Consider the following 26035-nt stretch of genomic DNA (forward strand, 5'->3'; position numbering starts at 1 on the left):
TGTAGTCATGTTTAACTAAAGTAAAATTGTAATGTAAAGTTTTGACGAGCGCGGCTCGCCAGAGTGAAATTATTCCGTTCTGAGACCTGCCGGCTCATCAGCCTTGAGCTACCAATTTAATTCAGCCGTCTACACCTTGCGTGAAAATACTTTTGAGCTAGTTCAGATCTAATTTAAGCACGTCTTCTTCACACGAATACATGTGGTATTTTTACATTTTAGTTCGATATTAAAATTTTTAATAAGATAGCTTTCAAAATTCGTACTCGTCTACATATAATTGTAATGCAATTTACTAATCTAAGTAACACATACATTACACATAAAAATTAATTTTACTCCTTCAAACTAACTACCTCAAAAAAATTATATCTGTACTTAGTTAAAGGAGTTTTTAATTTTTTTTACTGACAACACTAAATAGGATACGTCTAATTCCACACAAATCTACAACAAAAGATAAAGATAGAAAACTGCTAAGCAGCTAACTTCATTACTTTACTTCATTCATATTTCATAGTATAGCATAGTAAGGTCAAGAAATATTGCATCGATATTGCTATTGAAAGCAAGGGATTATATCGAAGATAAGATTAGGCGGATCACTAACAGTTCTTGAATAGAAGTTTACACTTAAACCTTATAAATACAAATTATGGACGATGGAGGTGTGGTCAAGATGAAACTGGACAAAAACTTGCCGCCTTTGAAGCTAAATTGAAATTGTCAATAATTACAATTGTTTTCTAATAGTAAAAATTAACGCCGACGAGTCTTTAATACATTATGTTCGTTTCTGAAGAGAAGTTTTAAAAAATTGCCATTGAATATCGCTTCTCTTCAATCGTCGCCAAAAATGAGCAATTGGGCGAGACGAATGCACCGGCGAGCTGCTACATTGAGTAATGTGGTCACCTCTTGCGGACATCCTAATTCTCTTCCATATCCAAGGCGCTTGGAAAAAGTTAAATTTGGTGTTCCTCTTCACGAAGTCTGCAAAGATGATATACCGGGTCCTTTGCTCGTTAGTATGAAAACTTAATTTTCTACGATATTGCTGTATTGTGCGAGTGTTTAAGTGAATTGTGTTGTGTTCAGGTGCTGATTTTAAAGTTAAACAAGGAGGCACCGCTACGTCGTGATGTTTTTCGCGCCCCCGGCCATCAAGGTGCTATGAAAAAGTTAATACACTTTTTACAGACCGGCCGACTTGTTAATGTGGATAATTACTCCGTGTATACTATCGCAAGTGTTCTGAAAAAATTTCTCAGGTATGTTTTAGTGACTAGAAAATTTTCTTATAGTTTTTTTTTTCGTTTTTAAAACGGCTTAAGTTCTATCACTGAATGGGTCGATTAATGTAATAAAATCAAAGTTATTCATAAATTTTTTAATTAAGTATAAAGTAGATTAAATTTTATTGAGACATTTGAGCACCATTAGAAGCATATTTAAAGTAGCTTCAAAAACTTTACCATATTTGAAAACTGTGGTCGTACAATTTAGATTTTTTTCAAGAAAACATACATTACTTCTAAAATTCATCTAGTAATATTAATGGAGATGTCAAACTTCAAACTTAAACTAACAATATTTAAGAGAATGGCTGATAGAGATGTATGGAGGAGTTGTACATACTGTGCCGACCCTCCATAAGGATAAGGGAGGGTTGATGATGATTGTATTGATTGATTGTTGTTGAGTTTATATTGTCTATTTGTCCTCTTAAATTTGTAAAATTTAAGTGTTCCCAGAACATTGTTTCTAACTAACATAAATTTGTAGGAAGATCCCAGGTGGTGTGTTTGGTCGTGAAGGTGAAATGCATCTATTTGCCGCTGTAGAATTACCACCTGAACAACAAGTTGGTGCAATTCGTGGGTAAGTTCAAATTCAAAATATTTTTATGTTATCTATTTCTTTTGTTTTTGTTTCTATCTTTTCTTTTGAGCGTCGGTGGCTCAGGGGTTAAGCACTTGACTTGCAATCTGCAAGTCCTGGGTTTTCGATTCACATACGTCCATTTATCCGACGTTCATACGGTGAAGGAAAACATTGTGATGCAACCAGCACATATCTGAGAAGAAATTCAATAATATGTGTGAAGTCAACCAACCCGCACTTGGCCAGCGTGGTTGACTATGGCCTAAACACCCCTGAGTTGGGGTAGGCTCCGAGCCCCTCGGTGGGGACGTATAGTGAGCTGATGATGAGGATGATGATTTCTTTTACTATCTGTTGCAAAGACTTTGTTTGCAAAGAATTAAAAAAGCTGATTAGATTTAGTGTTTTTTCAGACGGTAATTTATCATTGCCTTTAATATTATTCAGATTCAAAAAGCCTCTCTGGAGTTAAGAGATAACAAACATCCATCTGTCCAAACTTTTGCATTTTTTATATCTTACTAATATTATAAATTAGCTTTTACCCGAGACTCTGTCCGCGCGGAATAAAAAATAGAAAACGGGGTAAAAATTATCCTATGTCCTTTTCCTGGTTCTAAGCTACCTGCCCACCAATTTTCAGTCAAATCGATTCAGCCGTTCTTGAGTTATAAATAGTGTAACTAACACGACTTTCTTTTATATATATAGATGTGAATGTTTAGATGGATGGATGGATGTTTGTTTGAATGTATCTCTGGATGGCTCAACGGATCTTGATGAAATTTGGCACAGGTGTGGAACACATAGGCTACTTATTACGTTTTTTTAATTCCGCGATCGCGGACAACAGCTAGTTAGTAATATTTACTACTCTGGGTTTATTTATAGTATGAGTAATTGCAACAACTTGCAATTTGTACTGAACATCCGTAGTGGACCCCATTCAAACAGACGTCAATTCACTTAAGAGAGGGGAGAGTTGGGGAAATTAATATTAACCATTGTAGTGTTTTTGTTGCTAGACTGCAGAGTATTAATGTGTGCATGTTAATTTTATAGTGTCTCCCATTATTCTGAATTTTATATAGTTTTTATTCTTTTTTTCTTTGTCTTTTAATAAATGTCAAGAGTAATTTTGTCTAAGATTATATTTAAAGATTATTATTACTGTTTTACAGATCAGATTATTTGTATTAAGTTTGACTTATCTTGAATGTAGGTGCCATCTTTCAGTAAAATTTTTACATAGATTACTTTGAGATAATACATATATAGTGACTTTTAACTAGACCACACCTTGTCTAATTTGCAGTAGAACTACAACTATGTAGACCTTAAATTATTCGAATTAAAATAATCGAAAAAAAATACAATTCCGGTTTCCGTATTCAATTCATTATTTTATAATGTATACTAGCTGTCGCCCGCGACTCCGTCCGCGCGCAGTTAAAAAAAATTTAATAGGGGTATGAAAAATAGATAGTAGCCGATTCTCAGACCTACTGAAAACGCATATAAAATTTGGTAAAAATCGGTAAAGCCGGTTCGGAGGAGTATGGTAACTAACATTGTAACATGGAAATTTTATATATAAGACTAGTAATTATAATTGTTTATTTCATATTTATTTATTCATATTATTTATTTATTTAATATATATACTTATTAGTCATATTATCTTTATAATATATTTAAAAAAAATTAACAAAATATGTATAAAATAGTATACCACCGGCTGCGGAATGCCATGACTCAAGCAATCAGTGGTGAGGCCTACAGAGACAGGATCCTCTTCACTATGCGCGCGGTTTCTAAAATAACTGTCTTTTGTATCAGATGCTTAAACCAACTGTTTAGCGAGACTTTCTTAAGATGTTGGTCGAAGCTCTTCGCCAACACCATATAAATCCATTCACTGATACAACTATCGTAATATTTATTATAATTATTATTATTTGTTTACACACTGGCAGCTAACTAGCTGATGCGTGTATCGAATAGTTTGGAGACATATTGATTATCAAATCTGATTATGTAAAAGTTTATTGATGGAGTTATTGATACATTTTCTGGGAGAATTATAATGGGGAAATTATAATTTGATCTATTGTAATTTAAAAAAAAAAACATGTAAACAATGTTAGATAATTCTGTTCTTAATGTATCTGCCAATAAAAGAGGTAACTTAAAGTTTTGAAAATAAATCAGGATAAAATTAAAAAAAAAATCTAATTTTGACACATAACACATATGGTAAATAAAAAAATTGCGAGTACGGTAATTTAATAAATATTTTTTTTCAATTCTTTTTTTTTAATTCTTGAATAGATTTTTAAAATCTGAAGTTGATTTGAAAATCATAAAAGAATATATCCTACAAAGTAAATCAGCATGGTATTTCTTGTGATGATTCAAGTCATTATAGAAATTAATTGGTATAAATTAGCAGCTAGTCCGGAGCAGAAAGTGTTCCAATGTAACAGTGTTACGCAAGTATTCTTTGTTAACCAGGTTATAACTGTATTCATTAATTATAACATAATATAGAACGATATAATTTCATAACTCATACAATGAGAAGATAAATTTAGCATCTATCTATCTATATATATAAAAGAAAGTCGTGTTGGTTACACTATTTATAACTCAAGAACGGCTGAATCGATTTGACTGAAAATTGGTGGGCAGGTAGCTTAGAACCAGGAAACGGACATAGGATAATTTTTACCCCGTTTTCTATTTTTTATTCCGCGCGGACGGAGTCGCGGGTATAAACTAGTTTAACATAAAAGTGCGGAATAATTTCATTGTATGTATGACCGATGTTGAAGTGTGCTTTTGTGGGGATAGTCGGAGAGACATTTTGTTTTTTTTTAGTACTGATTTTTGACTGGATTAAATAATGTAATAAAATATTATTATTATATTTTAAGTTTCAATGTTTTGTTAAATCTTTACAAGTCAATATCCTTTGGTTTTTAACCGCGTTAAATGGATTCGCTTTGCTGTTTCAAGCTTAACCATAACAGATTGGCCTAAAAGTACCATCTAAAATACATTTCTGTCATTCCTATAGATTTTCTTGCGTTTTTGTAAGAGTTTGACACTTGAAACTATCATGGCGTAGGCAACCCGTACTGGGCCAGCGTGGTTGACTGGCCTTAGGGTAGACTCCGAACCACTCAGTGGGTCGTATAGTGAGCTGATGATGATGTAAACAGTCTGCAAGAAACTAGGTAGCAGAAAACTAAGGTACGATTATTAAAATATGCGACATAAGATCGATTAAGACAATCTCATACATATTAAAACAGACATAATATCGTGTAACATCTCGATGTACAGATTAGGTCGTCATATCCGTCGCAACGCGTTACGGCCACGAACAATGGCGAGTTTATCGATAGAATTTCGATGCCGCAACTTTGTTACGGCTGCATGCGCACCGCTTATCGATAATTCATACGATACATCACTATAATTACACGGATTGACGTAATTACACAAGCCAATGTACCCAACCTTGTTCCGTATTACGTGTTGTAACTTGCGTTGTTTTTTGATTGGTATTAGTTTTTCGTATGGAATATTTAATTTTGCTTGATTTTATTCTGATGACGTACCGTTTATTTGATTCCAATTTATACCCTGCGCTGTTTAAAATTGGATAAGAAATATTAAATTGAATAGTATCTAGTTCTTTTGCAATTTAGTATAAAAGAGATATTGTCAGTTAAAGGTTTAATGGTTGAAATGGACTGTTGTAACCGAATTTTTAACATCAACATTGATAACAATTGTGTTCCGTAATAAAATAACCTATAGTTTATCGTATATTGTACAATAAGTGACACAATTTCGATAAACGACAAACTAACGTAACGTTAACGGTAACATGATTTCATGATAACGAACAATACCGTTCGATACGACAGAAGTGCAAACCAATATATATTTATGGAACCGACCGGACGAAGGACCAATTTTTTAAATTTATGTCTGTCTGTCTGCAAGGCCACGTTTGTTCCGGATAATCTCCAGAACGGCTGGACCGAATTTGACGTGACTTGGATGGGAAGGTAGCTGATTCACGCAAGCATATTATAGGCTACTTTTTCAAAATTTACTTTTAAAATTCTGCGCTGACGAAGAACCGAGCGAGTGCTAGTTAGAAATAAAAATACTTGAATTTTATTAACAAGCGATGAATAAAAAAATGAAATTAAATATATTCTTTTTTGGAAATGTTGTTTCGGTGTTTTTTAACATTTCCGTTACATTTATGAATTTAACTTGTTGGCCGCTCCATAACATTTTTGTTACATCCTCTCCTTACGTCACCATTTTAATTGTTTGCTGTAACATTTAATGGGCGCCGGGGTCAGCGACCGCTGTTTGTGTTTACATTAAACGCCTGCTTGTAATTGGGCCATTCCCACATTGCTCAATGGCGATTCTCTTTGTCAAGCTATAGGCATATCAGCTGTCGCCTGCGACTTTGTCCGAGCGAAATAAAAAAAAATGATAAGTAGCTTATGTGTTCTACCAGACTATGTTTTACATCTGTGCCAAATTTCAATAAGATCTGTTAAGCCGTTTCAGAGATACCTTCAAACAAACATCTATTAATCCATCTAAACATTCGCATTTCTAATATTAGCAAGAACTTTTATTAGATAATCCTATTAACTTTTTATTGTTACTATGAAATTACGTTGTCTGAATACCCTTCGTTTGAAATATGGCCAAATAATTGTGATTTTTTTCGCAAATTTGTTTTTCAGTTCATATCAATTTTTTTATTCATTTCAAAGTTTTCAATATCTTGAAATGTTTTTGTTTATTTTCGTGTTATAAAAAATGTTACAAACTAACTTCAGCAACAGCTTTCCGTAGCTTTTTTTGTTAATTTTTTATCCGCTTCCCGCATGTAGCGACTTTACGCCGACCGCACTAAATTATCACTCCACCTGGACAGCATTCAAAATAATTACAAGAATTTCTTTATTTGCAGACTTCTGTTGTCACTCCCGGTGTGTACGCAGAGACTGCTCGTGCTACTTTTCGGCACTTTCCGGGTGATGGCCTCAAACGCCGATAAAGCAGGTGAGTGTTTATTTATTTTTCGCAAATTCTTCGCACACACATTCGATCAAATTAAACGGCACAGTCACACTTGTTTCACCGTGCAATCCCACTGCTGTAACCACTTGTATTAACACATATTAATTATACATATATTAACTGTCTCTGTTGTATGAATGGGATTATAACATAATTTTTCACAAGTGCTTGGCCAATCGAATCCCATAGTTACATATAACATGCCCTAAGTGCAGTTATCTCAAAATAGCTTTTGCCCGCAACTTGTTTAAAAAAAAAGTAATAAAGATTAGTCTATGTTACTCAGTGATAGTGTAGCTTTCTAATGGCAATAAAATTTTTGAATTAAATGCAGTAGCTTTTTAGTTTATTCGTTACATACAAAAATACAAATCTTCCCTCTTTATAATCTTACATTAAATCTAAACTAACAGTCTTTCTTGGTGACCACTTAAAGTTTATGAGTGCGGTAGAGAATTGCTATTATGTTACGTTCATTTTAGTCTGAGTTCTTGGTTATACCCTTGATCTACATACCTTTACCTAACGACAGATGTATGTCTCATGAATTATATATCATTTCATTGATATGTTTAAAATAAAATAAAATAAATAAAATAAAATAACATTTAATCCTTCCCACCATTACAACGCAATAAAAAACTAACATATTACAAAATAATTATAAATACATAAAACAGAATAAAATTAAAATTACACTAGCATAAAGAAACATTTATAATTAACGTTGCAATGCTGACCGGATAGGGTCCTCCCTCAGCTTTGTATGCTGGGTGCTCCTCTCTGGAACACTCAGCGCTGATCTTCCGCGAAAACCCTCACGACTATCCGCACGCCAGTTGCAGCGGTGGATAACCAAACATAAATATTTATATATATAAAGATAAATAAAAATTTCAATATTACAAAAGATAAAATAAGATAAGAACTAATGAATAATATAAGAACTATGGTATAAAAAGAAGTTAAAGTTATGTATAATTAACGGGTAAGTATAATTAATTGTTTCATATTAGGTTTTTTATTACATACCAAAGTCTTAAGGATTTATATGATACTAGCTGTTGCCCGCGACTCTGTACGCACGACATTAAAAAAATCTTATTAAGTAGCCTATGTATTCTTCCAGATTGTGTTCTACATATGTATTAAATTTCATCAAAATCCGTTATGCCGTTCCGGATATACCTTCAAACATCCATCTAAACATTCGCATTTATGATATTAGTAAGATTTTTTTTAACCGCTGTGTATATTTGTGTCCGATATAATTAGTATTTATCACTTAAATGATAATCTATAAGGTCATGGTGTTATCAGCTAAAATAATGTTCTACAGCAGGTCTTCCTGAATGAATATCTAATTTATAAAATTCTCGTGTCACAGTTTTCGTTCCCGTACTCCTCCGAAACGGCTTGACCGATTCTCATGAAATTTTGTGAGCATATTCAGTAGGTCTGAGAATCGGCCAACATCTATTTTTCATTTTTTTTCTTTTTTTGACTGCGCGCGGACGGAGTCGCGGGCGACAGCTAGTAGCTTATATTCAGTACTTGATATGCATCCTATTGGCACGGCAGTGCTCCCAAGACGATTGTAATTATTTTTATCACTGATTACTGAACTGACGTTTACTCCGTTAGGGTTAATAGTCGCGATAGATTTCAGCGCTATTGAAATATTTTTTCGCAATTTTTCCGCGACCTCGGCACAAATTTAATTTGGCCGCAATCCCGTGAGAAATTATATTCCAAGAATTAACAAATATACCTATGGAAAAATTTTGTGTACTTATTTGCTATTTTTTCTTCCAATTTAAATGTAGAATAAGAAATTGAAGTCAAAATTTTTAAATATTTAAGCCTCTTACGAATATTATAAATGCGAAAATTTTAATGGATAGATGGACGGATGAATGTTTGTAATAACGGCGAATTTTTATTTTTTTTAAATACTGTGCATACGAAGTCACGGGCATAAGCTAGTTTTAAATAAAACAAGTATATATATTTTTTTCCGAATTTGAAATCCGATAACAATTAAAACCTATTTTTTCGCTTATAAAAAATAATTTTACGACTATCTTAGTATGTGTATATTCGTATACGGACAGGCCAAGTGGCTCATGGTCTGCCGAGTAAAGACTGAGTGGTATGCTAGTGTATAATAATGTAAAGAAATATGTAGCGTATATAGCTACAAAAAGGAATATAAAAAACATGACAATCGCTTAACAGACATTTCCTAATTCAAAAAAAAAAAAATAGTTATTCATCATATAACGTTTTGCCCGTATGTCCACGAATCGTAACGAATACAAAAATAATAATTAATGTTGGTAATTTCGCCAATTACATGCGATCGCGTGGTCGAGCGCACGCATCACTGGCAATCAACAACTGTAGATACAGTATGTTTTTTTTTATTTGTATTGACATCATATACATATACAGGTATAAACTGTAATATTGTTAACTTTGCATGACAGTTTGACAGCTTATAGCAGGGATGGTAAACCTTTTCGTGCTATTTTTCTTAAGAAATGTTTAATAAGGTCATAGATGTGCCAATAGAAATTTTGACTTTGTTTAAGGATCACTAGTGTATCTTATAATACCTACTTTGCACTTTTTTCGAAGTGCACACTGAATTATTTTATTAGTGACGTGCTCTAAATATTGGGTTACGTTTAACACGCGTACCATTGGTTCGCCATCCCTGGTTTAGAGGTTATTTCTAAGTTAGCAATTCTTTTTTGTTATATCATTGTATAATTTATTTATATACCAGAATTTAGCGTATTTTCGCAGTTAAGCTAAGTGCCTTTTATAAATATCTATCCATAGAGAAATGTCAATGTTAAAATTTGACCCTGTTGTATTAACTGTAATTTTTCTTGTAACACGTTGTGTGGTCTTGGATTCAATTGAATTGACAATGCAATGTAAATGACAATCGATATTGTACGCGTAAGGTGATCGGTCGGAAACAGTCGGACAAAACAATTGCACCGCGACATCCTCCCCGAACATATTTGGCGGGAACAATAACATAAGACATTAGGTCTATGGCTGACACAAACAATGGACATAGATATATGAAACAAAACTAAACTATGAAACTAATAGCTGTTTATTCGCAACTTTTTTTAAATATAATAACAATATTAAATATACTTTATGTTATTTAGAGATGTGCAATTCAATATTGAAAGAATTTTTGTAATCGGTGCAGTAGTTTTTCCAAAAGAGCCATTGCAAAGTTAAGAACAAATATTTTTCATAGAATTAATATATTTATTCTTCAATCTTACTAATATTATAAATGTAAAAAATAATCAAAAAAATGGGACCCATCTGCAAGCACTAACTTTTCGATTGAAATATTTTTTATCAAAATCGGAGCACCAGGGGCGGAGCTTTGCGGTCACACACATGAAAAAAAAATCAGTCGAATTGATAACCTCCTTCTCTTTGATGTCGGATACTAATTGGTTAGATAGTAGATAGATAGATGGATGGATGGATGTTTGTTTGAAGGTATCTCTGTAACGGCTCAACGGATCTTAATGAAAGGCACAGATGTGGAACATAGTCTGGATAAACACATAGGCTACGTATTACGTTTTTTTTTTTAATTCCGACCAGAGTCGCGGGCGACAGCTAGTATGTAAATATGTAGTGATTTTTCCTTTATTAGGTATCTATTTTGTACAATGTACAATGTCAAACAAGTTGGCAATGTAATTTCGATTCTTATTATATCAAATAGTGCATTTGAAAATTATCAGATAAATCCTTAAAAATAGATTTACTCTTGAGATTTTTTCTTAAGAGTCTTCGTCGATTGTATTTTTAAAACAATTATATTATATCATGTAATGTCCTCGATGGGTACAAATAACTGTATTCCAAACACAATTATCGTCGTATACCATCGATACCGGACTTCTTAAAATGGCTGCAACCTTTACCAGCCAGTTTCAAGCTGGCGCATTATACTTGTACATTAATGTTTCATCGAACTGAAGAGGTTTTATTTTGTTTTTTTTTATAAAACGAAACTCATCACGTCATTGAACCGGAGACAGTCAAAGATTACGTTTTCATGCTATCTTCCTTAGTAGGTGTTCATTAAATCATCTCCTATTTCTCCCTTAAAATAATTCATAATGAGTTTCTTTAACGGCCGAAATTTTTTGTTTAGTTTAAAATGACAGTGCTTTGTAATTGAATGATGCGGGATGATTAAACTTTCACTATGAATTTTTTAATAAATTTAATATAAGAAGTCAAAACATAAAAATGCGAATAACTAGATATAAAAAAAAAACGTCAAAACGAAAAGATGTCAAAAAGATTTTAAAAATGTCCAAAAAGGCTGAACGAAAAAGGTTGGATGCAACCCCGAGGCCGCAACAGTAATTACATTACAAATTTTTGTACTAGCAAAGGTATTTTTATATAAATCGGTTTATTGTTGATTTGGCCGTAAGTGAATTTTATCATTTTTTTTATTGAATTGAATACCGTACGTTGCTATAACAAGGCGAATGACGTATTTACGTAACAAAGTAAGCGGGTCATTCATAATACTTACCACAAAGGTTTCTATGACACCGACCTTCGCCTTGAATGAAGTATGTAATACAGTGATGTGAATCAAATACCCAGATTACAACACTAAATGCCACATTACCAGTCTTAAAATGGTTAGTTAAGCTGTAGTTAAGTGTAAATTTAAATTAAATGTTTTCTTTCTTTCTTTCTTACTTTCGTTCTTTCCTTCTTACTTTCGTTCTTTCTTTCTTTCTTTCTTTCTTTCTTTCTTACTTTCATTCTTTCTTTCGTTCTTTCTTTCTTTCTTTCTTTCTTTCTTTCTTTCTTACTTTCGTGCTTTCTTTCTTTCTTTCTTTCTTTCTTACTTTCATTCTTTCTTTCGTTCTTTCTTTCTTTCTTTCTTTCTTTCTTTCTTTCTTTCTTACTTTCGTGCTTTCTTTCTTTCTTTCTTTCTTTCTTTCTTTCTTAAATTAAATCGGCATTAAGGGATGCTATGGATTTGGATAAGTAAGACTCAAAATTTAGAGGACACATGGCTGGAAACTCTAGTTCAAAACTTTGTCCATATTTAGTATTATAAATAGAAAAAATGTGATTGTTTATTTGCATTGAATAAGCCCTGAAAATAGGCAATCGATTTGAAAAATTGGTTCACTGGGAAGCTATATTATCTCCGAGTGACATACTTATTACTTGACTTTTTAATTACTAGTTAATTATATTTTTAATTGACATAGTTTTTAACACGTTCGCATCCTCCGACTCGCGAGTTATAAAAAAAAATCATAGTGCCATTGAAAGTGTTAATATATTGTAATGTATTTTTATATATGTCTTGATGTTTGTCACAAAAGGTGTTCGGTATTTGTCACCAGGTACCGGTATGACATCCGAGGCTTTGGGTGTGTCAGTTGCGCCGTCGTTCTTCCATTCCTGCGTGTCTGATGGCAAGACGGCCACCATGGAGGACGTGCAACGGTTCAAGGTCGGTCCCATTCAGTTATTCATTCATTTATTGATAATGTACTGTATAGTGCAACAAATATCTGGTCCGGTGAGCTGTTTTCACGAATAGTTCTGTCCGAAAATATAGAAGTAAGAAATCTTAGGCATAAAAGACAAGACAAAACAGCTCATACAATATTCTTGTGCTATTGTACTTTACTTTCATATTTGTTTCCGTATCCGGGCTGGTTAACAATATATATGAGAAAATTCATTCATCATTCACTAAACGTGTCATATTCATTCATCGGTCATTCATTATAACGATGTCACGTGAGACTGTAATCAAATGCCCGTGACCATTCGCATGGGCTCGTCGAAGCGAGACTTCATTTAATGCCCGAGTAGACAAACAGACAAATACTTACGCTATGTAAATATATATAGTCCAATCTCCGCATTAGTATTACGTTCAGGAAATGTTTCTGAAAATATTATGATGTTACGAAGTTTTAGTACGTGAATTGTAAAAACAACGGGATCGGTAATGACGAGATTCAATCGTTCATTAATGCTTTAATATGAAAGGTGTAGATTACCACACAGATAAAGCAAAACTACGTTATTCTAAACTAATTTTTTTTAATATCTACTATTTATCGATATCAACTATTTTTCGGCCAAAAGGACTAGTATCCAGGCCAGAAAATATTAATTAAAAAAAATCAACTACATATTTACTTTTGTAATGTCTCGTGCATATTTTTTGTAACAAGTTACCACATTTGTTGCACAAAATCAAGGATATTGTGCCTTATCATTATTAACGTTCGTTGCGTATGCATTAGTAATAAAAAACTGTAATCAGTCAGTACACAGGTTCCATACTGCTGTTATCTGATAGCAATCGTTATTGCATTCAGTAAACAATACCTTTCTTGTATTAACAACTTGAAATTAAGATAATAATGTATGATAAAATTTAATTGAATGTAAGTTGACAAATGAAACATTACTCGTTGGTTTCTGAGATTAAAATCTTTGTGTAAAACATATTGTCATCCCTGTCATTATCTTTGACAAAACAGAGATTAACAGTGGTAGATCCCGCAACAACAATATTTGTTGGGTGCACGAATGGGTTGGGTTGACCGTTAAAATATCACGACCACACAGAAGACAGGCGTGAAGTGGAAGCAATTCCGCGTACAGTCTGATGAGTGTGGTACCGGAGGCCTAATCTCGTTCCTCTTTCTCTTCCCACTCTTTTCTTATTAGGAAAGGATGGGAAGGGGAAGTGGATTTGGCGGAAGAGGGGGGGACGCATGGGAACGGAGAAATGTCCTCTTTCTGTGCGTCCCCTTCTCCGTTGATTAAAGGTAGGCAACGCGTCTGCATTTGCGGATGTCTATGGGCAGCGTTCGCCTCGCCATTGCGGCGTATTTAGGTGGCCGTTTGCTCGTTTGCCATCTTGTGATATATAAAAAAAAGATAATAATATATGTTTTAAACGGGGATTTTGGTCTCAGAAACCCACTGTATATGATATATTTTCTTTCAATCTAAAATATAGGGAATATTTTCATCATAAACTAACTGCCCAAAGGCATAGTATTTATATGACCTACGTTATTTTGTATTTGTTAGAATCTAATAATTAAAATATAATCCAGGTCAAGGTAATTTGAAGAAGGAAATTACGAAGGTCGATTAGGTTTTTGTCACATTAAAAATTCTCAGCTTTGAATAGAGAAAAGAAATAGATCCGAATTAAAAAATAAATAAATGTTGCTTGCACCTTAATTTATACTGTTTATTTCCCTGATTAAAAAAAAAGGTTAAAGTTGTTTGTTTCCGATCAGTTGTGTTTTTAGAATCGAACGATAGAATCAGATCGTACAACTTATGTTACAACATATTAATATCACAGTTTTTTTCTAGAAGAATGGTGAGAAAATATATTTATTTTCTAGTTTAATTCTGTATAAACTTAAATAGATTGATTTATATATTTTCCACAAAATTCATTAACACAAATTCAATGTATAAATTTTATGTTTTCGGATAAATATCCTCAATACTACACTATTCCTTGGATTGCTATAATCCGATGAAATCCTATAAGTTTTCTATGTACACTACTATGTAAACATTTTAGTATATAAATGTAAATTATAAATGTAAATAGCTTGAATTGTTCACGATATTGTTTTAAACATGCGGCTAAAGGCTGAAGTGAACGTGAGTATTGTCTTATGTACTGTATTAGTATGTTATATACTGTTAAAATGTTGCTCTTATTAAGTTTTTTAATGTAATTTAATTTTTATTTTTAAATGCACGTATTATTAGATATATATTTTATACAGGATGTTCTTTTGTTTGCTTTTTGATAAGTGTAAATTCAAAAATAGTTAATATAAGCTATAACACATTTAATGGCACTAAGATTTTCACGTGTTTAAGTGAACTAGCATGACGAGTCGGTGGCAGTTAACGTGTTAAATTTTGCAGTGTAAATAGCTTATTATTGTAGTTTGACGTTTTGTTGAAGAATATGCAAGGGATGATAATATGTAATAATCAAAGTGACACTGCAGTGGAATTCAACGGTTAGATTTTTCTCTTTATAGCCGTGGCTTTCTAAGACCAATATCTCAAAAGTCAAAGATCGATAAGTTTTATAAAAAAAATTGGTTTTAGAAACCCACGGTAAGTATGTTATATTATGTTCCCTTTTTTGTTCGTTAGATAACGCTTGGAATGCTTAGATCAAGATTGCATCATGTTACACTTTCAGTTCGCATTATACATGATATCGTTTGACTCACAAATGTTTAATTACTCATTGCCTCAAACATCTGCTAAATTACTATGTATAAAGTCATAAATTATTAATATCTAGGAAGTTTAAATAAGGAAAGTTATTTTATGAAATACAAGAAAGCCACGTTATCTTGTCTTATTCCATTAAGCCGTTAACCGCGCTACTCTGACTGAGTGCGATCTTTATTTTGTACAGTCCCAACCGCCCCAGTGGAAACTAACGATTTTTTTTACAAAAAACGACCGCGCGCTTAGCTCCTAATAGGAAATATCTCCTTTTTGCTTTCCTTGTTCTTCCATAATATACAATATTTAAACTGCACAGAGTAGAATGAGACAAAATATAAGAGTATGACCGCACGAGTATAATGCGCTACTTGAAGTGTTGATTGTAATTTTGTCGTGTAGGTGGCGACTCGCATCATGAGGCAGTTGATCGAACAGTTCAGCGCTGGCGACCTCTTTGGACGGGAAAACTACGAGTTCTACGCGCGCGTTACGGGCCGTATTTTGCGTGTTAAGGATGAATGGATCTGTTCCTTCAGGGATCCCCCGCCGCCGAGACATCATCGGGATCAAGAGGCTTATGCAAGTGAGTCATTCATTCACCTTTGACTGTATAAATACCATTCAGTGACTATCAATACGGCAGTAAGTCTTTTAAGATGATAGTCTGACCAGTCAGTGGGATTTATATACTATCGAGAAATCTGACAGTATTCTATTTTTTAAGCGACATTCGTTTGAACGTTGTTTAGTAAGCATTAATAGGACGAGGCTGAAACAATAGCCAATAGGACGCAGCTTTTAAAATATGTCTGAACAAAAAGTCATCGGTCAGCGGTATGTGACTCACTGCTACCTTATTGGTTGTTTTGTACGAAGAGGCGGAGTTTGTCTCGTTGCAAGGAACGAGGCAATTTTTCTGTAAGTGGAACACCGCGAAGAGCCCTGACTGTACATAGACTATATTTTTTTCTTTATTATTATTTTCAGGGCAATTGTCACTGGAAGCAGAAAAAACATGGCTGCAATGTGAATGCGATCGTTGGGGCAACAAGTTCAATCTTGAAGGTATATGATTACATTTATTTATTACCAGGGTTGTTGAACCTTTTTGAAAACTGTTTAAATAATTTTTGACTTTAGCTAAAACCAGTGTCAGTTGTATTTAGTATATAGAAAGGAGCGTCAGTTTAAATTGTGAAGGAACCAATGGTTAAAAATAATGAACCTTTTGTATTTTAGTTATTACTTTTATAAAAGGTTCGTCAACCCTGACTTATGAAAGAATATTTATAGATAGATGAATAATGGGTACATTTTCCGCAGGTCGTCCCAACAATTCCCGTTTATAGTATTAAATATAGTGAAGTTAATGTACAAAGTAAATTACCTTTAAATTAATAAAAATCGGTGAGTTACGGAGTTGATTTTTTGAAATCATTAACAATGATCATTATCGCGATTTTAACCTGTAACGTCATGTTATGTCCTGACCGGGGTTTTGGGTTTTCGGTAGCACGTAGCATTGTAATTTGAACACTGTTGTACTAATATTTAGAAAACATTTTGTAACGGACCATTCGGTTAGAGGTTAATGCTGGAATAACAGTTGGTTTCTACGACCAAAATCTCTGTATAAAACATATCGTTATCCCTGTCATTATCTTTGACAAATTAGAGACAACAATATGTTTTAAACGTGGATTTTGAACTCAGAAATCAACGGTTAGTCGATCAGTTTGTATGCCTAAAGTATAAGTTGGTATCTTGAAGTATAATAGAGATTTTTATCCCTTTAAAAAACGTAGGGTTTGCAAAATTTGAGCCGTGTTTCGTATAAGTCCAACATAAATTGCCTTTTTTGTATCTGTTAAAATATGGGAAGTGCTTTTGTTATGTTAAATCTTTTTATGTCTCGAACTGTCAAAATGTGTAAGCTGTTGATGAATTCAACTTGTTGAACATCTTTGTTTTATAGGTTTGTCAAAATCTGGGATATGTTTTTGTAGAGATCAATACGTAAAATCCTTTTGCTATTATCCAGGGCTGTCGACTGCTCTTTTGACTGCGTGATTGTTTGTCGGTAGGGTTGTCAAAGTCTGAGGAATGTCAGTCTATGCCGACACTGGCTAGTGCGGGGGGCGCGGGCGCGGCGGGCGGTGCGCTAGGTCTGGGCATCATTCCCGAGCACAGTCTGCTCGACTCTTGCACACGTCTGTCTATATCACTTGAAGAGAGCGTATTTAAGGTAATATTCAACCGAAAGACGTCAATTATAGTATATTTTAATAATGGTAAACTCTACCCTTTTTGGTTTAAGGCATGTGTACTAATACAGTGGATAATAGCGCTCAAAATCAGCGCTGGAATACTACTGGCATAATGTGACTCTAAACAAGCCAATGCTACTGTCCTACTGTACTGTCATAATGTAAACCAGACTTCACTTCCAAGGCTTTATTCTGTAACTGACTTTCCCCGATCGTTTCGACTCTTTCTCTTAATTTTCAATTGTGTGTTGACTTCAAACCTGATGTCTATATTGTAATATGTTGCAGGTATCAGTGAGTTCGTCATCTCAGTCTTCGTGCAGCAACTCCAGTCCGCACATGACCCTGGACGAGCTGCGAGCCATCAACAAGTACGCGGAGAGCACCAAGAGCCTGTCATATTTGCCTCAGGTATGTCGTGTTTGTATGACTGCGTGTGTGTGACGTCATAACTTTCCAGAAACATTATTTGCGTGTCTATGGTTGATGATACTTTTTAAGGTTGTTAATATAAATGAATGGATTTAATTACAAATATTAGTTTAAATAATTTTTAGTGAATTAACAAATATTTTGATTTTGATATTTTAGATTAATTAACTTTGTGTTGAGATCTAAATAATAGAAAGGGGGAAAACTGAAGCGTACTTTTCAGGTGGACTTAATGCTTTAGGCATATTTTATAGAAGTTGTAGGTTAAAAATTTATCTGATCATTTGTTTTCTAGAAAAAAAATGCAAATACATTTTGACGTTTAATTTTTAACAGTAACCATAATAAAGAAAAAATAAATGATTGTATATTAGTTAGCGTACTTTCAAATTTATTAGTATATTTGTTTTTTGAAGTAATAAATTTTCAGTATAAATTGTTGTATGTTTAAATTCTAGCGCACACTAAAGGATCTATTGTTTGAATAATGGTGACGAGACTTTTCTCAGTAGCCCACCTCGTAGTACCCGTTTCCACTAAGAAAACTTGTCTGTCTTCTATTGTTATAATAACCACTAGCAAATACATTCAATACAAATATATATAACCTATAGATGGAATGCTTCATACAAGTTTGACATTTTCCAAATGTCATTTTGTATTTTAAATGGTAACACTGAGGAAATTTATCCCAACAAATTGTCTTCGGAGGACTTTTTCGTTTTACTTTTTTGCTCCGGATTAGGTATCTATAGGTGATATATCTATGTAAATAATATAATCACGTAGAAATGTTTTTAATCTATGTCTATGATATTCGAATTTTAAATTTGATCAAATACTGGCCGTTTACAGTATTTGTTAGTGGTCTGTGTAAAAAAAAATGCATGACGAATCTCTTATCTCCGTAAAAAAGGTAATCTGTGGTTGTCCGTTTTTTAGTATTGTTTAGTTGATTTTCCTGTAAGAAATTTCGGTCAATCGCGTATATGAGAAGTATGGTTTATTGTATCCGTCGCTGATCGTTTGTGAACTTAGCCAGTTTGTAATATCACTAGACATATTATAACCAGCGGATTTTGAACTGAAGGAATAATTGTCAATTTGATTTATCATAACATAAATTGTTTTAATTTTTATAAATATACTTTTAAATTGTTATAATTTCATAGAGCAATCTAACCTTAAATATAATTCTAACGTAAATTCTTATCTAATAAAAAAAAATGATGTAAAATGTCATTTTTCAAATTGAAAAATTTTACTTTTACTGTCAACTTGCAAGAAATTATATTTGAAATTGTGAATAATTCGTTCAGCATAATTTGGTGTATGTTTTATAATATGTCTATTGAGGATATAAACAAGACGAAGTTCGCAAATAATCTGAGTAATATGGACAACGAAATGCTTTACCTAGATGATGCTGTTGCGAGAATGTGTATTATTTTTGTGTGCGGGCAACACTTAGCTTTATGCACACGGCACGCGGCCGTATCGAATGGTTCGTGAATTTATTTAGTAGGCAACACTGCTTTAATTGTTCGAATTTTGTTCCAAAAAACGATGTATTATGATTATGACTGTGATATTTTGTAATTTTTTTTTTTTACTTAATGATTGTGTCTTTATTATTATTAACGGAGTTTTAGCGTATATTAAATGTTGTGAAAGGGTACGGTATTTTCATCTTAACCCCATATCCTAAAATATATGTTTGCACTAATTAATTGTAACTAATAAAATTTGACATATCTATGTGACTAAATATAGATGTACACCTTTAGTTGCTGAACATTCTAAAGTAAATTTCGGTAGTTATAATGGGGAACAGGCCTAGTACAGTCGCAAATATATAAATAAACAAATTAACTAATTAATCTTCCTGTCAGAATTGTACATACAAAGCTTTAGGTATGGTTTAAATGTGTTAGAACACAACGACACTTACTATTCTTGAAAATATGGCATACATTCAAGAAAAAACGATTTCCCTTCAGTCATTTAATTTTTACTTGCTAGTATACATCCCTAATTACGTCATAATGACAAGTGACAGCTGTCAAAATGAGCTTAAAAGTTAGAAAGGAAGTAAATATTTAGAACACTCGAGGAAAGGCGAGAGGCTGGTACAGCAGGGCGACAGTACTAGGCTATGCGTGTGGGGGAGGCGGGCAGTAGAGAGCGCGGGGGGTGACGTTGCGGTGGTGCGTAGGTACACGAGAGGCAGCGGGCGCGGATGCGGACTCGCTCCGAGTGGTTCCTGCAGCCCGCTGCGTCGCTGGACGCGGGCCGCTCGCGCGCCGGTACGCCGCTAGAGCCCCGCCCCGCTCCAACTCGCGCCCCGCCCCGCGCCCCGCCCACCGCCTGCGCGGGGGAGGCGCGCGACGAGAGCACCGCCCTCTACCTGCTTGTGGCCTGCCTAGAGTTTTTGTTCTGAACGCCCCGGTACTGTGTCAGTGTTAACAGACTAACATCGCCCTGGCTTTGCTCTCCTACCGCTTACGGTGATGAGGTTTCAATAGGGACTAAGTATCAAATGTAAGTACCGACCGAGTCAGTTCTGATATGTAACGTCTTCGTAACTCAGTACTCGGTGTGAAATTTAATGTATAACACACTGCGACTAACAAAATAAAACTGACGCAGTACTGTTGTATGTGCATGAATAGTGTCAACATGTGGTCACTGTCAAATGTCATGATGGATGTCAAAATGTCAAATTAACAATAATGAAACCATCGCGCCAATAGTGCGTTAACATAATAAGAGAACATTTAAGAAATTAAAGCGCAATTCGCAAAATACACACGGCAAGATTTATTATCACAAGGCATTTATAACGTGGGTTATTTAAAAACATTGAATTTTTTTCACTATTAATTATACACCATTGTCAAATAGGCCAGTTTTAGATACACTATTTTGACAGTTAAATTAAGATAATCAGTTTGTTTGAGGAGAGAAAAGTCTCGCTTGTACAGCACATTCATGGTACGGGGGTCGGCTTTGGCAGCAGCATGCATTGCACATCACTTAACACCTCCACTGCTACCGGCTCGCATTGCATTATCACCTTGATATTTATTCCCGTGCCAGTGATTCCCTTGGCGTTTCATAAAAAATAAATCGTTAAAATCATAGTGACAGGGAACGTGTTAACACATTCATTGCCTACTTTACTGGTGGTTTACTTTAATAAGTAAAAATTCTAGTGGCATTGAAGGTGTTAAATTTTTGTTACACTTACCTTCTGTAACTTTCTGTTTTTATACGAAATGTAAATCTTTTTATTTGTCTTGCAATGTCATGTGCACATTAGCCTGTTATTTTTATTTATTTATAAATGTTGCTTTTCAAATATAGTCGATTGTTTTATGTTAGTTTTTTCCAACATGATATAAAAAAACATTGTCAACCATTCACAAGTTGTATAATTAGTCGTCCTAAGGTGAAACTTGTATTAATATTGTTGTCTCTCTTTTTTTAAACAGAATGAGCGGGATATCTATCTCATTTTTCCACCTCTTGTTATGTGTTATGCGTTTATGTAATTTTATGCTCCTTTTTTGTGTTTAAATTCTAGCTCATAATATGTTTATTTTTAAGCTTGATATCATATAGAGATGTTACATATTTAATTATAAATTACTGTTGGTTTGTTTGTGAAGAATGTTCAATATTTCGCATTATTCGTACACGGATATGTTGGAGTATGTTTCGATTGCAGTGACTCTTTGACACATACGAGGGATGCCTTTTAAGTTTTGTCGTTTGAAGAAAAAAACACAACTAGAATCTTATAGTACTTTTTATTGTTTTTAAAGGTATTCACCACGTAGCTTAATACACTTTTCCATTCGCTGAATCCAGTTATTATAACATTTATTCCACTCTAAAGTGGAGGTGTTGAAAATGGCTCACTTGAAAGCGTCGACTGCTTCTTCACCGGGCTGGAACCTTTGACCACGAAGACTTTTCTTAATTTTAAGAAATGTAAAGAAATCGTTAGGGTTTAGGTCAGGATTGTATGGAGGATGGTCAAGAATTTCTACTTTTTCCTGCTACAAATACTCAATCGTTTGACGAGCGCTGTGTAAGCTTGCGTTGTCGTGGTGCAGGATAATGCGTCGCTTTGAGTTAGATTTTCGCATTTCGGCGATGACTTGTGGTAAACAAACTATGGTATACCACTCTGCATTCACCGTTCTACGATCTTCAAGTGCAATAGTCGCAACATGACCTTTTTTTCCAACGAAGGTGGCCCACCATCTTCTTTGAAGTGCTTCGCGAACGAACAACTTTAGTCGGCTTTGGCTCGTTTTGAAAGACCCAGATTGTAGATTGTTGTTTGGAATCAGGATCGTAGGCATAGATCCAAGATTCGTCACCACTGATAATGTCGTAGACGTGGTTTGACTCTCCTCGGTCCAACCTTTGCAGAGTTTTCTTACACCATCTGACGCGGGCCGCCTTGTGATCGTCTGAAAGCAGATGCGGTATCCAACGGCAAACTAGCTTTCTCACACCAAGCGCTTGATGCAAGATCTTCTGAATGGTTGTCCCTGAGATGCCTAATAGAACCTCTATCTCTCGATACGTCACATGACGATATTCGAGAATTAGTTGTCTCACAGCAATGATGTTATCTTCGGTGAAGGCGGATTTTGGACGTCCTTCGCGAGATTTTTCACTAAGACTAGTATGTCCACGCTGGAATTCTAAGTACCAGCGTTCGACAGTCCGCAGACATGGGGCTTCATCACTGAACACAGATATTAGCTCTTCAAAACACTGATGCCGTGTCAGGCGTCTTTTAAAGTTGTAGAAAATTATTGCACGAACAGATTCCTTAGAAAGATTCATTTTCGTACGTTACCTGGCAGATTCAAATCGACGCTGTGACTAAACAATAGCTTTAATCTTAATACTTTCAACTGTTTTAAGATTCAAAATGTAAACACACTCGAATATAAAACAGTTCAAAATACAAAATTGCCGGGAAATATTGAAACGACAGAACTTAAAAGGCAGACCTTGTATTATCCTTACATTGTCCTTTAGAAAACAGAGACAATGATATGTGTGGAAACTCATAGCAGTCTGAACCTACAGTTATTGTTATGTCTGGTTGCCTTCGCTTGTAGTGTTATAGTATATTTATACTTATAAACGTTTTATTGTTGTGTGTTTTTGTGGTTTTTTTCCGAGTATTTTTATAACTATTTATTTGTGAGATGACATATCGAAACTATGTATTTGTTTGTTTTACTTGATATATTAGTAACATAGATTCGATATGTTTTTATCGACGATTTTGAATGATTTTTTTTTCTGAGATTATTAATTGAACTAAATCATTCGAAATCGTGACTGACGTAACTTTGTATAAAGGGAAAGATTACTTCACATTCCCTTTGTTACATTTACGTCTGATATAAGTTTTGTATGAGCAATAGTCTTTAGTTCGTATGTACGTGTATAGGGTGCGCTGGGTGCTCTGGGTGCGAGCGTCGCGGGTCGAGGCGGAGGTCGAGGCGCGCGCGACTGTGCGCGGGCGGCGCCGCTTGTCGCTCGCTCGCACACTCCGACACTGAGGTCCCGCTCACTATCCAGCCTCGTAAAGTGACCGCTTGACCGACGTGCACCGATACACCCCGCACTACTCACAACACTCTCCGGTATCACACAATTGCAACACCACTCATACTCATTATAACCCGGCTCATTAAGTTTTATTGTTGACCAATTTACCCCACACTACTCGAAAAATACGTCATAATTTGAATCTGGTTTATCAAGTGTTGCCCAATTAGCCTCACTCTGCTCATACTATATTGAAATAGCCCAATAAGCATGATATGACTTATCAATAGTAGTACTGTTGCCCAATTAGCCCCATACCACTCTATATACGATATGCTTTATATCGATATTCCTTAATATACATGCCTATTATTGTGGCCCAAGTAAGCCGTCATCACGCTTATGATTGTATGATGGATACAGATCGATATATCTAAGGGCTGCCATATACGAACAGCTTCAAGCTGTCAAATGGTGGTCCGTGTATGGTTAACGTCAACTATTATTCACAAAATGCCCTTTTTTTATAAAACTGTTAAAAAAAATAAAACAATTTATATTATTTTAGAAATAATGTCAATTTTGGAACTGATTTGTGTAATCCGTAAATATTTTTTAAAAAACTGGATACGCAAAAATAAAAAGATTAAAAATTGCTTTTGTTCTTTGTAAAACATATATCTAATTTTTTTGTAGAAATAGCAAGAAAAAGTTTTTTTTTTTTTTTTTATCAAAATGCTCTCTACATTTTTTCTCAGGCATGTTGAGTATTACGATATCTATTTTTACTTACAGATTACTATTTAAGGTTTAAATTTATCGTTCTTCCATAGATTTAGAAATTGACTTTTTTACTTTTTTTTTTATCAAAGACAAAAAAATGTCTTTGTTCTAAAAAGGTGAGTGCCATTACGTATACTTTAAAAATATAGTTCGTATCAATTTGATTTCAACTTGTAAAAAATATTTTTTTTTATTTTATTTTAGGAAGTAACGTTCCAATAAACATACTTGACCTTTAATATAGTAACAAGCATCGCAACGGTTCTTATAAAACGGTGATTGTATAAATTAAAATTAGTGGTTTTAGTGAAACCACTAGAATTAGGAGTGAGAGCTTCATCACACATTCCTGTATATACATTTATATGTTTAGCAAATTAAAAAAAAATTACATTATTAAGATAAATTATTAAGTAAGGAACTAAGTAAGAAAGATCGTATTAAGCATGGTGTTTTGACATTTAGTAAATTTAATAAAAAAAAACTAATTATGTAACAAAAAAAACATTGCAAAAAATTAGTGTTCTAAAAAACTCAAGAATGTAATGACAAAATTTATGTCCTTATGTCAAAATCATCATGCTAAGATGAAAATAGTAGTTATTTAAATAACTAGGTAAATCTTACGTTTTTCTATGTATTATATAATTTTGTATTTCTCTCTACCTCAATACCGATGAAGTTTTTCGCTAATTAAAGCCCTTGAAAGCAATATTTGGAAAGATTAAGAAACGTTTTATATATTGAATAGCCGAGTAAAGACTGAATATATGAATGCATTACGTGTGTACAAAACTATAACTACTAAAAAGGGGGAGGGGTAAGCATAACGAGTAGTGTATTTACTATTTTGGAGATTTAACCTTCCTGGGTGTGATTTTTTTCAAGAAAAAATGCAAGTTTAAATTGGAATACTTATGTTACGTGCTTAAAAAATTTTTAATTTTACTTTTTTTTTAATTGTGAAAAAATATTTAAGTACTATGACGTCACAGGTAACTGAATAGTAGGAGAAAAGGGGATCAAGGAAAGTCTCATATGTGCATGCGTAATGACATTAATAATCCTAGAATTCTATTGATCCGTATTATTTTTAAATTATTAATATCAATAACGAATTATAAAAAAAAACCGTTGAATTGTCCACGAAATTTATATTCCAAAAAAAAAAATATATTCCTTGACTTTTTTTTGTCGATATATATTCGATTTGCAGAAAATGTTCTAAAAAAAAGTCTATTATTAAACAGTACAAAACATACGGAATCGAATTTACTCTTCCATTATTTTTCTAAATACAGGTTTTTCTGGTATTTTTATTACCTAAACGATTACTAGGTGCTAGGTGTTTGTGAAATCTCTTATGAATAATGTAATCTTAATTTCTAATACTTGACTTGGTATGTATATTTATAAAAGGTCTGTCTGTCCGGACACTAGAACAATTTGATACTATTGTAATATGAAAATTAGGATTTTAAGGTTATGTTTTTTTCATTGTTATGCACATTCGTTCGCACATATAATTGTATTTATTTAATTTTAAATAGTATTTAAGTTTGTTATAGCAGATCGCATTTGAAATTATTGAAATTGATAGAGTCTAGATCAGGGAT

General features: G+C 33.7%; 1 protein-coding gene across 3 annotated transcripts; it reads left to right on the forward strand.

Annotated features, from left to right (window-relative positions):
* Window positions 1–465: 465 nt before the first annotated feature.
* LOC106707724 lies at window positions 466–24149 on the forward strand. Of its 3 annotated transcripts, none has more exons than XM_045682182.1 (11): window positions 466–1024; window positions 1099–1271; window positions 1786–1881; window positions 6902–6993; window positions 12447–12556; window positions 14746–14757; window positions 15751–15934; window positions 16339–16416; window positions 17436–17596; window positions 17907–18029; window positions 23536–24149. In XM_045682182.1, exons 1-11 carry the CDS (start codon window positions 857–859, stop codon window positions 23677–23679), a joined length of 1341 nt encoding a protein of 446 aa, XP_045538138.1. In that variant the 5' UTR covers window positions 466–856; the 3' UTR covers window positions 23680–24149. The 3 variants fall into 3 exon arrangements, with proteins under 3 accessions (XP_045538138.1, XP_045538139.1, XP_045538137.1); XM_045682183.1 differs by lacking the exon at window positions 23536–24149 and adding an exon at window positions 18509–18731; XM_045682181.1 differs by lacking the exons at window positions 14746–14757; window positions 23536–24149 and adding an exon at window positions 20266–21222.
* Window positions 24150–26035: the final 1886 nt, after the last annotated feature.

Source organism: Papilio machaon, chromosome 18, assembly GCF_912999745.1.
Source record: "Papilio machaon chromosome 18, ilPapMach1.1, whole genome shotgun sequence".
Classification (NCBI taxonomy): domain Eukaryota; kingdom Metazoa; phylum Arthropoda; class Insecta; order Lepidoptera; family Papilionidae; genus Papilio; species Papilio machaon.

Excerpts from the sequence above, each read along its gene's own strand:
- LOC106707724 (XM_045682181.1), top strand. The coding sequence starts at position 857 with ATGAGCAATTGGGCGAGACGAATGCACCGGCGAGCTGCTACATTGAGT. Across the intron at positions 1,025-1,098 it reads ATATACCGGGTCCTTTGCTC|GTGCTGATTTTAAAGTTAAA; the intron begins GTTAGTATGAAA and ends TGTTGTGTTCAG. Across the intron at positions 1,272-1,785 it reads GTTCTGAAAAAATTTCTCAG|GAAGATCCCAGGTGGTGTGT; the intron begins GTATGTTTTAGT and ends ATAAATTTGTAG.